General features: G+C 35.5%; 1 protein-coding gene across 3 annotated transcripts in view; it reads left to right on the forward strand.

The window, feature by feature from the left end:
* Positions 1–17,228, forward strand: part of HCRTR2 (hypocretin receptor 2) — a 107,498-nt gene that overhangs the window by 80,907 nt on the left and 9,363 nt on the right. For all 3 annotated transcript variants that reach the window (XM_042937325.1, XM_042937326.1, XM_042937327.1), the window contains one exon: positions 1,327–1,442. In XM_042937325.1, the coding sequence (XP_042793259.1) occupies positions 1,327–1,442 (116 nt within the window). The remainder of the gene's footprint in view (positions 1–1,326; positions 1,443–17,228) is intronic.

Raw genomic sequence — 17,228 nt, forward strand, 5'->3', positions numbered from 1 at the left:
TTGATAGTTACTGTTGGTTAATCCTGACTGTAAATTGTCCTTACCACATTTGATCACAGAACTGACTCTTCATGCTTCTACGTGCCCTTTCTGAAGCTATGGGGAAAAAAAAATGCATAGAGGTGATAGCATTATCCCTCAATAATAGTATGGAACTAACCTCATTGCCAATATCAAAGCCAAATAAAGCTGCTTAATTTTTAGAAATGAAAAAAAAAATTAAATTTGTATTTTGTTAGCATTCAATTAGAATTATATCTAATTACTGCATTTAGTATCCGTGGAATCCATGTAGGATGCATTCTATTTCCTGTTTTCCATTTAAGTAAAAGTAACTGGATCACTGTGATATATTCAAATACAAGTATGGGAAAAATATCCTTCAAAGCATTTAAAAAGTCAGTAGGGACTCCTGGCTGGCTCCGTTGGTGCAGCATGTGACTCCTGATCTCGGGGTTGTGAATTCGAGCCCCATGTTGGGTGTAGAGATTAAAAATCAAATCTTTAAAAAATAAATAAAACAATTAAAATTCAGTAATAAATATATTTAGAAAAGCTAAAAATATATATTAAAGCACAATGTTATTTATTAATTGAATAATTGACTCTTTAATAAAGGCCCAATCTGTGATATGTATCACCTGTGTACCTAGACTTAATGGCAAGAAATCCCTACAATCCTAGAGGTGCTCATGACTAAATCAATGAGATAAATATTAAAAAAATTGTTTAAAGATTAAGTAAAAAAACCTTAAGAATATCATTTTTATTAAAAGTGCGTTGCATACATATATATACATACAAACAAAATACTGACAGAGAAATTTTATATTGTTCTGATAATCAACAAAAAGAATCATGAAATGTTTGCTGTGTTTATTTTTCCAAAAACTTTCCACATTCGTACATGGGGGTACAACTGGAATAGCTTCCCATTTCTGCAGAAACTTATAAAGAGAAAGAATCACTTGTTTCCTATTGCGAATTTAGTATAGCGCATTCCCAGTTGATTTTCATTAATTAGCCTAGATAACTTATTTTTGATAAATGAATGCTTGACTTTGGATAGCCAATGTTAACACACAGTAAGAAATGGTTAGTTGTTATTCCTTTCTGAGTACATTAAATGAAATTAAGACTTCACATTGTGTGTGTGTGTGTGTGTGTGTGTGTGTGTGTGTGTGTGTGTGTGTGTGTGTGAGACATGCCAGTGAAGTCATATAGAAGTTAAATGTGTACTTGGAAGGCAAAACATTGACAGACATACCTTTAAAAAAAATATGTGAATTATAAAACCAGATTTCATTATTTTGGCTTTCATTTCAGGTGAAATTTACCCCAAGATGTATCACATCTGTTTCTTCCTGGTCACATATATGGCACCACTGTGCCTTATGGTGTTGGCCTATCTGCAAATATTTCGTAAACTCTGGTGTCGACAGGTACGTGATTTCAAATGATTTCTTTATGCTTTGCTTAGGATGTGCTCAAAAGTAAAAGTGAAGAGTACACTGAACCAACATAATATGCCTACTGAAAGACTGTATTCTAAAATGTTGAGGCCCTAACCATGGAAATATGCCTAGGCAATTTTTTAGGGTGATATTTAGGGAATGTGCTTTATGAACTGCCTTAATGACTTTAAATTTTAAAGCACTGTGATGAATTGATTTGATTTTTGTCTAGGATTCATATAAGTTTTACTTTGTCAAATAAATAACGAAAAATTCTTTAAAGTTTCCTGAGACTGTATGTAAAGAATGTTGTCGTCTTTATGAGATTTATGTAGTACATTTTTATTATATGGGTTAAATCTCCAACTTCAAAGATCTTATTAATATTATTTTAGCACAGTAGAGAGTCAGGCAGAATTTAGAATTTTAGAAACTGTTTATAATACTGATTGGGGATTATTGTAACTTGTTAGGTAATTTTGCTCTCTCAGTGAGTGTATTCATTCTCTGTCGCTTATTCATCATTTATTGTATCATATTTCTTTTGCACACATATCTGATAAAAAGCTAAAAGCCCCTGTCCACATCACCGATGAATTCATAGACTAGAGGAGGGAAAGAGTCAGATGCAGAGTGAAAATCATCTTCATAAAGATAAGCCAGATGATCAGAGGAAGGCTTGGTGGATGGGTATGGTATCTAATTCAGAGCAGGAAACGCTTAAGTGGAACCTTGATGATTCAAAGTAAATCAGCAACAGATACATGTAATGGTTTATAAAAGTTTAGACAATGGGTATAGCTTATCCTCTTACACATTTTACCTTAAAATGCCACACCTCTTGGAAATGTATCTCTCTCTTTCTCTAAACTTATTGCCAGCACTGAGAGCTCATCAGGCTTGTGGAAAGCCATACTGTTAGTCTGTTTGCTCTTATGTATTTTATCCACTGGGAAGAATTTACTGGACCACACTAATTCATTAAAAGGATTCCACAAAGCTTTTCTTTGGTCTTTGAGGGTGAGTCTTAATTTGAGTATCCTTCAAATTTTGTTAGTCAAAGCAATTTTTCAAGATATCTTTTACTGGTTGAATATGAGTCATGGTTGCATTTTCCACCCTGTGTCTTATAATTCCAATTTTTTTTTCTTTTCCTCTGTGCAAAGAAACAATTTCTTTTATAATCTTAAAAAATGTAGCTGTTACCAATATTTACGATCATTCTGACCTCTAATTTTTCAACTAAAGTAACAACTGTGTACCCCTGTATAACATGAGTGTTGTTTTATAGGTCCCAGTGATGGTTTCCTCAACACTCTCCACTTGGCCTTGATATCACACATTTTAGGGTGCTTGTTACTATCGTGCCCACTTCTTGGTAACTGTTATTATGCTAGTCAGTATTTGCTACATTATTCTGCTGTTAAAAAACAACCTTAAAATATGTGGCTTTGCAGCAAGTTTGTCTCACTGACGTTCCATGGCAATAGTGAGGATGGGCTGTGGCTGTGTTCTCCTTGTCGTCTCATTTCAGAACTCAGTCTAAAGGAACAGCACTTCCTGGGACATGCCATTCTGGAACTGAGGGAAAGGGCAAGGAATCTGGAAGAAATATGTACTGTGTCTTAAATATTTGCTTTGAACTGGCATGTGTTAAGTCTCCTCATACTTCATTTGCCAAAACAAGTCTTGTGATTAAGCTGGACCATGGAGAAGGGAAGTATCCTACTCTCACAGAAAGACACTGCAAGTGAAAAGGCAGTAGGAATCTTCTTACAAGCTGAGTGAATAATTGGAATGATACAGTACAGAGAATTCAAAACCACAGACTCAGGGTCAGGACTACATGAGTTTAAATCCTGAGTCTGCAACTTAATACATGCATGAATTTTGTCAATTTTTTAAAATTTCTCTGCCTCTCTTTCATTATCTTTAGAGTGGGGTTGCATAGCATCTACCTCTCAGAGTTGTTACACTTATTTGATGAGTTAATTCAAGTGCCTAGAGCACAGAAAGTGCTCATCAGTTAAAACACCTTAATGGTATATACTGTTAATCGTCCTTTCAACGGAATCTGCTTATATATCTAAAATAACAGGCATGTGTTGAATCCATGTATATGATGACTTTCTTAAATAGATCTCTTTCACAGTGCTTTTAAATAACATTAGAATGACATTTTTTATTTGTCTATCTGCTCTACTCTACAGATGAAGATAGTACACTCTAGTCTTTATCTTATATCCCACCAATTGGTAATATACATAGAACGTATCTGTTGCTGAATAAATACTTTGTAAGAAAAAAGTGAGTAGAAAAATAAGAGGAAGTTCTGGGAATACTTAGAAAGAAGAGAACATTGGGGAATTCATTGCCCAGTTGTTCAGAGAACAATTCATGGAAAAATTGGAATTTGAAATTTTTCTTGAAAGAGAAAAAGCTTTTAATGAGTATGTAGGAGTAAAGATATTTTAGATTTCCATTGAGATTCTTGACTAGAAATATTCAGTGTTAAGACAATCCCCTACTTCCATATTTTTTCTAGTAATGTGCATTACATATAATAGATGCTTATATTGCTTATTCATTTATTTCCAGATTGACATGACTTTAAAACTCCGTGGGGTACCTAAATCAGTATTGTTCATCATTGAATCCCAAACACTTAATGGTATGGTATCTTGCACAAAGAAAGTAATCCAAAAAATGTTGAATAGATAACTACCAAACTCCAACCAGTTTTTTTCTCCATTATTAAAGCTTATAGTTCTTCATTTCTCAAACTCTAAAGTAAGTTCAAAATTGTATTGCAGGTTTAAAAATAACCTACATTCTTTTGATGAATTGTTCTGGTTAGCACAAACCACATGATCTAGGAGATTTGCAGTAAAATGCTTGGGCTGTGAAACTAAAAACATTTACAAAACAGATTGGAATGGAAAATGACAAGTTCAGCTGAGCTCACTTTAGGAGCCACAATAAAGTAAATTAACCCCAAATGGGTGATTATGTAGAATTCTGCTCGAGCAACTCTGAGTTTCCAACTGTTAATGTCTATAAACTGAGTTCCAAGGCATTATGTGTGCCATAGGCTACATCAAGTGAGCCATCAAATGGAGGGCCTATCTTATTTGCTTAACATTACAGATGCATGGAATCTGTTACATACTTTGGAATTTCTAAGTGTAAGATTATTAATGAGTAAAGCATGCGACCTTGTCTGACTTTCTCAAGAACTTCAATCTTCATTAAATGAATTAACTAATGCTTTGCAATAATCAATGACTTAAATTCTTTCTTGATAATGTGACTCAGGAAATTCATTCAGTCTGGAGATTCTACAGAGGCTTCTCTAAGCCTCTTCTTTCTAAGACCTGTTTAATCTTAGCTTATATGACTCTATCAGTGTTCTTACTAGTTCTAGGCTGCGATAATTCAACACTTAAATTATAATCATCATGTGAACTCATGTTAACTCATTCCAAAAATATTTATTAAGCACCCACTATATTACTGGTACTGTGGGATGAACTTGGAATGAATCATACCGTATCTTTGAGTCTGAACTGAATTTCAATTTACCAAGGACTATAACTTTGAAAAAATTTTCCTGTCCCAATTTTTATCAGTCTTTTTACTATTCTTTGTTATTCAACATTCGTCTAAGAAAACTTAAAATAATTAATTTTAGGGGATGACAACTCAGTCCCATGTGAGAAAATAGACAGCAAATTGTAATTGAGGAGGCAGAATCAAAAGGTGATACCTCAAGTCCACACAGAGAAATAAAGAGCACTAATGAAAGTAACCACATAGGTAAATACAAAAGAAAGTATAAATATTTCTGTTTGTAATACTTTTATTCTCCTACTTGACTTAAGACACAATAGCATAAAGCAATAATTATAAAACTGTATAGATTCAGCTTATAATGTAAAGTATAATTCAAAGGAAAGAGAAGGGAATGAAGCTAGATTGGATCAAAGTTTTTATACACGATTGAAATCAAATTTCCATTAATCCAAATATTGTTTAGGTTGCTAATTGTAACTCTCAGGGCAACAACTAAGAAAATAACTCAGAAGACTATTGTGAAAGAAAAAAAGGAAGCAAGAGCATTAAAATGGTATACTAGAAAATATCTATTTAACATAAAGCAGCAATGGAGGAATAGAGGAACAAAATAGACTTGATATATACAGAAACAAATAGCAAACTGACAGATACAAATTATTCCTTTTCAATAACTAAATTAATGTAAATGAATAAAACATGCCAGAGATTGACAGAATAGAAAAAACAAACATAAAACGATACAACTGCATGCTATCTACAAAAGACACATCTCACATTCAAAGACACAAATAGTTAAATATAAAATAGTAGGAAAAAACATACTATGCAAACAGTAACCAAAATAAAGCTGAAGTAGCTGTAGTAATATTAAAGGAAACTTTAACAAAAACTGTGACTATAGGGATGCCTGGCTGGCTGTCAGTAAAGCATGTGATTCTTGACCTCGAGTTTGTGAGTTTTTGCCTCAAACTGGGTGTAGAGATAACTTAAAAATAAAAATCTTACAAAAAAATTGTGACTGTGGGGGGGGGGGGCTGGGTGGCTCAGTCAGCTGAGTATCTGGCTCTTGATCTTGGCTCAGGTTGTGATCCAAGGGTCATGAGAGTGAGCCCCACATTGAGCTCCACACTCTGGAGATTCTCTCCATGCTAAGATTCTCTCTCTCTCTCTCTCTCTCTCCCCCCCCCCTCCTTCCCTCCCTCCCTCTCTCTTTGTGTGTGTGTGTGTGTCCCCCTGCTCTGTCCCTCTCTCCTGCTCTTGCTCTCTGTCTCTAAAGTTAAAAAAATTAACTATAGATAAATAAGGATATTTCAAAATAATAAGTCGATCTATCAGGAAGTTATGAAAATTATAAACTTGGGGTGCCTGGGTGGCTCAGTTGGTTCTGCATTTGACTCTTGATTTTGGCTCAGGTCATCACCTCATGGTCCATGAATTCAAGCCCTGCCTCAGGCTCTGCTTGGAATTCTCTCTCCCCTCCCTCTGTCTCTCCCCCACTCACACACATTTTCTCTCTCTCTCTCTCTCTCTCTCTCTCTCTCTCTCTCTCTCTCTCAAAAATAAGTAAAATTTAAAAATTTTTCTAAAAGAATTATAAACTTAGCAAATGAAATCCACAATGCATGAAGCAAAAACAGAATTGAAAGGAGAAATCCACAATTCAACAGTAATAGTTGAAAACTTTAGTACTCCTCTTTCAGTAATGGGTAGAAAATCTAGGAAGAATATTAACAAGGAAATAGAAGACTGGCACAAAACTATCAACCAACTAGACCTAACAAGTGTCTACAGAACATTCCTTCAAAAAAAGCAGAATGTGCATTCATCAAAAGTGCACATGGACTCTTCTCCAGACTAGATCCAATGATAAGCCATAAAGCAAGTCTCAGAACACTTAAAATAATGGAAATCATAAAAAGTGCATTCTTCTACTATAATTGAATTATATTGGACATTAATCAAAGACAGAAAATGGGAAATTCATTCACAAGTATATGGAATTTAAACCTTTCACTTTTAAATAACCAAAAGGTAGGGGCGCCTGGGTGGCTGAGTCAGGCTTCTGATTTCAGCTCAGGTCATGATCTAATGGTTCATGAGTTCGAGCCCTGTGTCAGTCTCTGTGCTGACAGCTCAGAGCCTGAAGCCTGCTTTGGATTCTGTGTCTCCCTTTCTCTCTACCCCTCCCCTGCTTATGCTCTGTCTCTCTTTGTCTCTCAAAAATGAATAAATGTTGGGGCGCCTGGGTGGCGCAGTCGGTTAAGCGTCCGACTTCAGCCAGGTCACGATCTCGCGGTCCGTGAGTTCGAGCCCCGCGTCAGGCTCTGGGCTGATGGCTCGGAGCCTGGAGCCTGTTTCTGATTCTGTGTCTCCCTCTCTCTCTGCCCCTCCCCCGTTCATGCTCTGTCTCTCTCTGTCCCAAAAATAAAATAAAAAATTAAAAAAAAAAAAAAAAAAAAAAAAAAAGAATAAATGTTAAAAAAAAAAAAAAGTGTTCTGACCATTAAAAATAAATAAATAAATAAATAATCAAATGGCAAAAGAAGAAATTACAAAAGAGCTTAAAATACTTTGAAATAAATAAAAATGAAAACAATACATCAAAACTTACGAAATTCAGCAAAAGAACTGTTTGGAGAGAAATTGATAGTTATATCACCTATGTTCAAAAGAAGAAAGATCTCATATCAATAAACCAACATTCCACTTTTAGAAGTTAGAAATAGAAGAAAACATTAAAGACCAAAGCAAATAGTAGGAAGGAAATAATAAAGCTTAGAGTGTAAGGAAATAGAATATGGAAAATAATAGATAAAAGTCAATTAAACTGAAAATTCGTTCTTTGAAAGATACTGACAAGAAAAAACAAGAAAATATTCAGATCACTAAAATCACAAGTAAAAGAGGAACATCACCACAAATGTTACAGAAATAGAAAGGGTAAGGGAATGCTATGAATAATTGCATGCTAGAAAAGATAGTAAAAAGATAGATAGCATAAAGTGGACAAATTCATAAAAAGACACAAACTACTAAAATCATCTAAAGGGGAATTAGAAAATCTGAATAGACCTATTATAAATCAAGAGATTAAATTAGTAATAAGAAATTTCCCATAGAAAAAGCCCACTGGCTTCACTGTTGAATTCTACCAAATATTTAAAGGACAATTAATACCAAACTTCCACAAACTCTTCCAAAAAGTAGAGGAGAGAACACATCCCACATCATTCCATAAGGCCAGAATTACACTGCTATTAAAAGTAGGCAAAGATATCACAAGAAACCTACAGACTAATATACTTAAGAATACAGAGTAGTATACTCAACAAAATACTAGCAAACCATACCTGATATGTAAAAAAGGTAATACAGGATGATGAAGCAGGATTTGAAAATCAATCAGTGTAATACTACATTAATAGAAGACAAAATCCACATGATCATGTAAGCAAATGGAACAAAGCATTTGACAAAAAAATACCCTTTCAAGATAAAAGCACTCAATCAACTAGGAAAAAAAAAATAGACTTCAATTTGATAAAAGTTATCTATAAAATCCTACAGCTAACATTATATCTTACAGTGAAAGACTGAATACTCCCCTGCTAAGATCAGGAACATGACAAGGATATCTGATTTTAGCAGTTCTATTTAATCTATTCAATATTGAATAGAACTATATTCTACCCAGGTCAGTTAGTCAAGAAATAATATTAATAATAATAAAAGTCATCAAGATTGAAAAGTAAGAAGTAAGCTCTCTTTCTTCATAGAGTACATGAACTTGTACATAGAAAATCCTAAAGAATCCACATGCAAAAAATTAATAAACAAGTTCAGTAAGTTTTGAAAGTAATAGATCAGTAAATAAAAATTAGTTTCACGTCTATAAACTAGTAAAGAACAACCTAAAACTGGAATTAATAAAATAATTCCACATAAAATAGCACCAAAAAAGTAAAACAGTTATAAATTTAATAGAATAAATGAATAACATATAAAAACATTCAGGATCATTTAAAAATTAAAGAAGGACTACATAAACTACATAAATGAAATGACATTCCATATTCATGGAATGGAATACTTAATATTGGTAAGATAGAAAAATTCTTCAAACCAACCCACGGATTCATCCCAATCCCTATCATACACCCAGCTGCCTTGTGGATTTTTGTTAGTTTTTTTGTTTTTGCACAAATTGGCAAACTGTACTAAAATCAATGTGGAAATGAAAGAGACCAGGAATGGCCAAAATAATCTTCAAAAAGACGAAATTGGAAAAGTCACTTTTCAATGTGCAATCTTATAAAACTTAAGTAATCAAGATAGTGTAGTATTTGCATACAGATAGTCATATAGGTCAGTGAAATAGAATTCAAAGTCTGCAAAAAACCTTGTGTATTTTGTTTTGTTTTAATACGAAATTTATTGTCAAATTGGTTTTCATACAACACCCAGTGCTCATCCCAACAGGGGCCCTCTTCAATGCCCATCACCCACCCTCCCCTCCCTCCCACCCTCCATCAACCCTCAGTTTATTCTCAGTTTTTAAGAGTCTCTTATGGTTTGGCTCTCTCCCTCTCTAACTTTTTTTTTCCCTTCCCCTCCCCCATGGTGTTGTGTTAAGTTTCTCAGTTTCCACATAAGAGTGAAAACATATGGTATCTGTCTTTCTCTGTATGACTTATTTCACTTAGCATCACACTCTCCAGTTCCATCCACGTTGCTACAAAAGGCCATGTCTCATTCTTTCTCATTGCCAAGTAGTATTCCACTGTATATATAAACCACAACTTCTTTACCTATTCATCAGTTGATGGTCATTTAGGCTCTTTCCATAATTTGGCTATTGTTGAAAGTGCTGCTATAAACACTGGGGTACAAGTGCCCCTATGCATCAGTACTCCTGTATCCCTGGGGTAAATTCCTAGCAGTGCTATTGCTGGGTCATCGGGTAGGTCTATTTTTAATTTTTTGAGGAACCTCCACATTGTTTTCCAGAGCAACTGCACCAGTTTGCATTCACACCAACAGTGCAAGAGGGTTCCCGTTTCTCCACATCCTCTTCAGCATCTATAGTCTCCTGATTTGTTCATTTTAGCCAGTCTGACTGGCATGAGGTGAGATCTCAGTGTGGTTTTGATTTGTATTTCCCTGATGAGGAGTGACATTGAGCATCTTTTCATGTGCCTGTTGGCCATCTGGATGTCTTCTTTAGAGAAGTGTCTATTCATGTCTTTTGCCCATTTCTTCACTGGATTATCTGTTTTTTGGGTGTGGAGTTTGGTGAATTCTTTATAGGTTTTGGACACTAGCCTTTGGTCCGATATGTCATTTGCAAATATCTTTTCCAATTCTGTCAGTTGCCTTTTAGTTTTGTTGATGGTTTCCTTTTCAATGCAGAAGATTTTATCTTGATGAGGTCCCAGTACTTCATTTTTGCTTTTAATTCCCTTGCCTTTGGAGATGTGCCAAGTAAGAAATTGCTGCAGCTGACATCAGAGAGGTTTTTTCCTGCTTTCTCCTCTAGGGTTTTGATGGTTTCCTGTCTCACATTCAGGTCCTTTATCCATTTTGAGTTTATTTTTGTGAATGATGTAAGAAAGTGGTCTAGTTTCATGCTTCTGCATGTTGCTCTCCAGTTCTCCCAGCACCATTGTTACAGACACTGCCTTCTTTCCATTGGATATTCTTTCCTGCTTTGTCAAAGATGAGTTGGCCATACTTTTGTGGGTCCAATTCTGTATTTGTATTCTATTCCATTGGTCTATGTGTCTGTTTTTGTGCCAATACCATGTTGTCTTGATGATGACAGCTTTGTAGTAGAGGCTAAATTCTGGGATTGTGATGCCTCCCTCTTTGGTCTTCTTCAAAATTACTTTGACTATTCGGGGCCTTTTGTGGTTCCATATGAATTTTAGGATAGCTTGTTCCAGCTTCGAGAAGAATGCTGGTGCAATTTTGATTGAAAAAACCCTTATGTTTATGGTTAATTGATTTTTAACAAAAGTGTCTCACAATTCAATGGGGAAAATCATAGTCTTGTCAGCAAATCCTGCTGGGATGACTTTATATACTCAAAATAATGAAATTAACATCACCTTTCACCATATATAAAATTTAACTCAGAGTAGATTGTAGACTTAAATATGAGAGTTAATACAGATCTTCCTCAATGTACAGTGGGGTTACATCCCAATAAAGCCATCATAAGTTGAAAATAACCTAGGTCAAAAATTCATTTAATACACCTGACCTGTGTAAAATGTCATCACTTAGCCTACCCTAATTTAAATGTGTGAAGAACACATATATTAACCTACATTTGGGCAAAATAATCTAACATAAAACCTATTCTATAGTAAAGTGTTGGCGGGCGCCGGGGTGGTTCAGTTGGTTAAGCACCCAACTCTTGATCTCAGCTCAGATCATCATCTCACAGTTGGTGGGTTGGAGACTTACGGGCTCTGAGCTAACGGAGTAGGACCTGCTTGGGATTCTCCCTCTCTCCCTCTCTCTCTCTCTCTCTCTCTCTCTCTCTCTGCCCTTAGCCTGCTGGCTCATGCAGACACTCTCTCTCTCAAAATAAATAAATAAATTGAAAAAAATGAAGTGTTGAATATTTCATGCATTTATTAAATACTGTACTGAAAGTAAAACACAGAATAGGTTTAAATGTATCAATTGTTTACCTTCATGACTGTATGGTTGACTGGGTGCCCACTGCCACTGCCCGGAATCATGAGAGAATATTTTACCACATATTAATAGCCCAGGGAAATATCAAATTTCAAATTTCAAAGAACAATTTCTACTGAATGTGTATTACTTTTGTACCATTATAAAGTTAAAAAAATCATAGGCCAAACCATTGTAAGTCAGGGGCCATCTCAAAACCTTAGAGGAGAACACATTCATTGTAAGACTGAGGTCAGGAATCATTATGACCTTGTTTTAGACTAATGATTTAAATTACGCCTAACCACAAGCAATTTTAAAATTTTAAAAATTTTTAAAAATTTAATTTTTTTTTAAATTTAAAATTTAAAAAATTTAAAAAATTTAAAAAATAGATAAACTGGATGCTATTGGAATAAAAACATTTGCACTTCAGAGTATACCATGAGGAAAGTGAAGAGGTGACCCACAGAATCGGAGAAAATGTTTGCAAATCAAATATATGATAAAAGACATATCAAAAATACATAAAGAACTCTTATTCAACAATAAAAAGAAATAACACATTAAAAGTGGGCAATGATTTTAATAACATTTTCTTCAAAGAAAATAAAGAAATGGCCAATAAGCACATCAAAAGATGCTCAACAATGTTAGTTATTAGGAAAATGCAAATCAAAGCCACAGTAAGATATCTCTTCACACTCAATATGGTGGCTAAAATAATTTTTTTAAGATAACAATTATTGGTGAGAATGCAGAGAAATTAGTACTCTCATTATACGGCTGGTAACAATGGAAACTGATGCAGCTACTTTGGAAAATGGTTTGGCCATTCCTCAAAATCTTAAAGGATTACCATGTGGTAGCAATTTAATCCCTAACTATATACCCAAGAGAATTGAAAACATGTCCACATAAAAACTTATACATTGTTGTGCATAGCAACAGCATCAATAGCAGTCCAAAAGTGGAAACAAATCAATGTCCATCAATGGATGAATGAATAAACTAATTGTGGTATAGGTGTACAATAGAATATTATTTAGCTATAAAAAATAATGAAATATTGAAATACTACAATATGGGTGAATCTTGAAATTATTATTAAGTGAAAATAGCCTGACTCAAAAAACTACATATTGTATGATTCTGTTTATATGAAATGTAGAGAATAGGAAATTTTATAAAGCCAGAATGGTTTGTGTTTGCAGCGGGTAGTAGGATGGGGAGATAGGAAGTGACTGCTAAAGGGTTTGGAGTTTTATTTCACGGTGATGAAAATACTCTGGAAGTAGACAGTGATGGGGTGATAATTGCACAACTTTGTGAATACACTAAAACCTACTTAACTGTACCCCTTAAAAGGGAATTTATGGCATATAAATTATGTCTCAAAAAATATGTTAAAAAAAAAACAACAAAAAAACAAGAGTTTCTGAATTCGAGCCCCGTGTCATGCAGGCTCTGTGCTGACAGCTCAGAGCCTGGAGCATGCTTCAGATTCTGTGTCTCCCCCCTCTCTCTGCCCCCCCTCCCCCCCCGCTCACTCTCTCTCTCTCTCTCTCTCTCTCAAAAATAAATAAACATTAAAAAATAAAAATAACAAAAAGTGATTTTTTTAAAAAGTAACTAAATATGGAGGGAATTCTTTTACGAATTCTTCTGCTCAAACTCTGGAGAAGGAAAAAAGGTTAAACACACAACTCAACATGTTGATGCAATGAGAATATGTAATGGGAATTATCCAAAGGTTGTTTGTGACTAAGATTTTAAGGTCCATAGAAGTATGGAAGCATGAGAGGACCTATTCAGTGAAAACCATTTGTTGGATTCCAGGAAGGGAAGGGAAAGCCAGTTTCTACAAAGAGCTAATTGGGTGATGGAGTCATGTTGAGAGATAACACATCTGGGGATGGACAAAGGACAAGAGCCTTGAGTTCGAGGGTTGGGTGAGAGAATCAGGGACAACAATTATAGCTGCTGTTGTCTGTAGCAGGGTCATCTGTAGAATCTGCAAGTAGAGCTATTTATTGCAAGATTGAGAATGAAGTCAAGAGATGGGACAGATTCTTATCATGAGGAATTAGCATATACATCTAATCTCTAGGAAGGCTGTGCTTTGGGGAGCCTGGGTAGCTCAGTCAGTTAAGCTTTCAACTTCAGCTCATGTCATGATCTCATGGTTTGTGGGTTCGGGCCCTGCATTGGGCTATGTGGAGCCTGGAGCCTACTTCAGATTCTGTGCCTCCCTTCTCTGCCACTCCTCTGCTTGTTCTCTCTCTCTCTCTCTCTCTCTCTCTCAAAAATAAATAAACACTTAAAAATAAATAAAAGAGCTGTAGCAGGATTAAAAAAAAAGTCATGGAGTTATATGGAAAAAAATGTCTGTGGGTCTTAGAGCCAAATCATTTTCAAATGGTAATGTAAAAAATAAGAAAAAAATTCCATTGTTTTTGCCAGACACACAGAGGAAGATAGAGATTATTGCTTTATATGAGATAGCATCTACCAAGCATCAGTTGTACTCTATTATGATAAAATGGGTAATGAGCTAAAGGATAGAGGAAAGGTAAAGAAGAGTGTCCTCCTGGAGTGGGCATTTTTAAGGACTCTCATCCTAACTCTCAGACTCTTCCAGATGTTAACTTAACCCTTTGCTCCTCCTGCTAGCTAAAATGCATGACATTTTTATTTGTCGACTCCTTTTTCTCACCACCTTCCATGCCCTGATCACTTCCACTGATCTCTGAGCCCACTTTATTCTTATTCAAATCCTATCACTCCACTGAAACATCTCTCAATGAAGTCACCAATGATTTCCAAAAAAATGTTTCCCTAAGGATTTCTTGCTTGATCATTTGCCAGCATTGAGCAGTGTTGTTCGTGGCTTGTTTATGTACCACAATTTCATGGCCCTCCTCTCTGCCTTTTTCCTTCTCTGCTTTGAGTAGTTATACTCCCCTTCCTGGCCATTAAGTGACTCTGTACTGGGTTCCTTCATAACTGCACAGCATTTCATAAACATTTTGCAAATCTGTGTTTCACCTTTCTCAAGAAAATTGCTGCTTTTTTGAATGGGATTGATTGCATTTAATCTATGGATCCCTTGGAGGAAAATTGACATATTAATAACTTTAAGTTCCAATTCATTGACATGGTGTCTCTCCCCATTTATTTATCTTTTTTGATAGCTCTTGACAACTTATATAATTTTAGGTATACATATTTTGTCCATGTATTGTTAAAGAATAAGATTAGTTGTTCTTTCCATTTAAACTCATGTTATTTTGTAATCGAATTTTCCAGTTGATTATTACTGGTTTATAGAAGTTCTTTTAGGTTTCCCAGACCTAATTCTAATGTTTAGGGTGTGGTGTTCTGATACACACAACACCAATTTCAGCAATTCTGACACTATCTACTTGAAGATAGATTCCATGTGTTTTAGGGTTCAGTCCTACAAGACTGCTCTCCCACTTATCACTTTAATTTTTTTAAGTTTATTTATTTATTTTGAGAGACAGAAACTGAGTGAGCAGCAGCAGAGAGAGGGAGAGAGAGAATCCCAAGCAGGCTCCATGCTGTCAGCATGGAGCCCAATGAGGGGCTTGAACCCACGAACCGTGAGATCATGACCTGAGCCAAAAACCAAGAGGCGGATGCTTAACTGACTGAGCCACCCAAGCACCCCTGCCCCACTTCCCACTTTAGATGCCAGTCACAAGCCCCAGGTTGTGACCTGTGCTTCTGACTGACAGACCAACTACAGATTGGGGATTCCAATGACCTCCTCCTCAGATTGTTTTAATTTGCTAAAGTGGCTCATTTTTGAAACACTTGTGTTTACTAGTTTATTAAAGTATATGCTAAAGGATACAAATCAACAGGCAGATGTAGAGATACACAGGGTAAGGAGCTTCCAGGCTCCCTCCTGGTAAACCTCTTACCCCACATCTCCTTACATTCACCAGCCGAGAAGCTCTCTGAAACCCATTGTCCTTTTGGGTTTTTATAGAGATTTCATTATGTAGTCATGATTCACCAAGTCATTGGCTTTGGCTGATTCAAACTCCAGCCCTCTTTCTTACCCAGAGGTCAGGGAATGGGACTGAAAGTTACAACCCTTTAATGGGTTGTCCTCCTGGCAACTAGCTTTTGACTTTAGGTTCCCTCCTTTAAAACAAGATACCCATCGGGGCGCCTGGGTGGCTCAGTCGGTTAAGCGGCCGACTTCAGCTCAGGTCACGATCTCGCGGTCTGTGAGTTCGAGCCCCGTGTCGGGCTCTGTGCTGACAGCTCAGAGCCTGGAGCCTGTTTCAGATTCTGTGTCTCCCTCTCTCTGACCCTCCCCCGTTCATGCTCTGTCTCTCTCTCTCTCAAAAATAAATAAACGTTAAAAAAAATTAAAAAAAAAATAAAACAAGATACCCATCTCACCTTTATGGCACTGAAGTACTTACAGGAATGGTAGATGAAGATCTAGTATATTTTGGTCATCTGAATGATACTATATATATATATATATATATATATATATATATATATATATATATACACACACACACATAAAATTTATAGATTTCTATAGTAAATCATATCACAGAAATACAACTGATTGTTTTTTGATTTTGGATCCTGCATATTGCTAATTTCATGTAACAATTCTAGTGGAGTTTTGGAGATTCCCTAGGATTTACTTCATAAGCAATAATGTCCTCAATAAAATCAATCTATATACCTTTTATCTATTTTTCTTGTCTTCTTGTACTGGTTGGGACCTCCAGTATAATGTTGAGTAGAAGTAGTGAGAAAAGACTTATTACTGCTGTCAGTACAGAGGCTGCTTCAGATCCTCTGTCCCCTCTCTTTCTACCCCTCCCCACTTGTACTCTCAAAAAATACTTACAAAAATTTTAATGGTTTTTTAAAATTTGTTTTTGAGAAGGAGACAGAGTATGAGTGAGGGAGGGGCAGAGAAAGAGGGAGGCACAGAATCTGAAGCAGGCTCCAGGCTCAGAGCCATCAGCAGAGTCCCACTTGGGGGGTCTTGAACCCATGAGCCGTGAAATCATGACTAAGCTGAAGTCTGATGCTCAACTGAGCCACCCAGGAGCCCCATCAAAAATAAATATTTAAAAAAAAAAGCATTCATCTTTTTCCATTAGGTAAGATGCCCTTTATCAGGTTGATTAGGTTTCTTTGTATTACTAGTTTACAAGTTTACTGAGACTTGTATCATGAAAATGTGTTGAATTTTTCAAATGCTTTTCCTTTATTTTTTGAAATGTCATATTATTTCTCTTATTCTGTTAATATGAAAAATTACATTGATTAACCTTTGAATGTTTAATCAACACTGCATTGCTGGAATCAGTCTGATTTATTGAGTGAATTTTATTATCCTTTTTGTATATTGCTGAATGCAACTTGATAATATATTTTCAGGAATTTTTCATCTCTACTCATGAGAGATATTTGTCAACTGTTTTCTTTTGTTGTTATGTTTTTTAC

Source organism: Panthera leo, chromosome B2 (genome assembly GCF_018350215.1).
Source record: "Panthera leo isolate Ple1 chromosome B2, P.leo_Ple1_pat1.1, whole genome shotgun sequence".
In the NCBI taxonomy this organism is placed as follows: Eukaryota; Metazoa; Chordata; class Mammalia; order Carnivora; family Felidae; genus Panthera; species Panthera leo.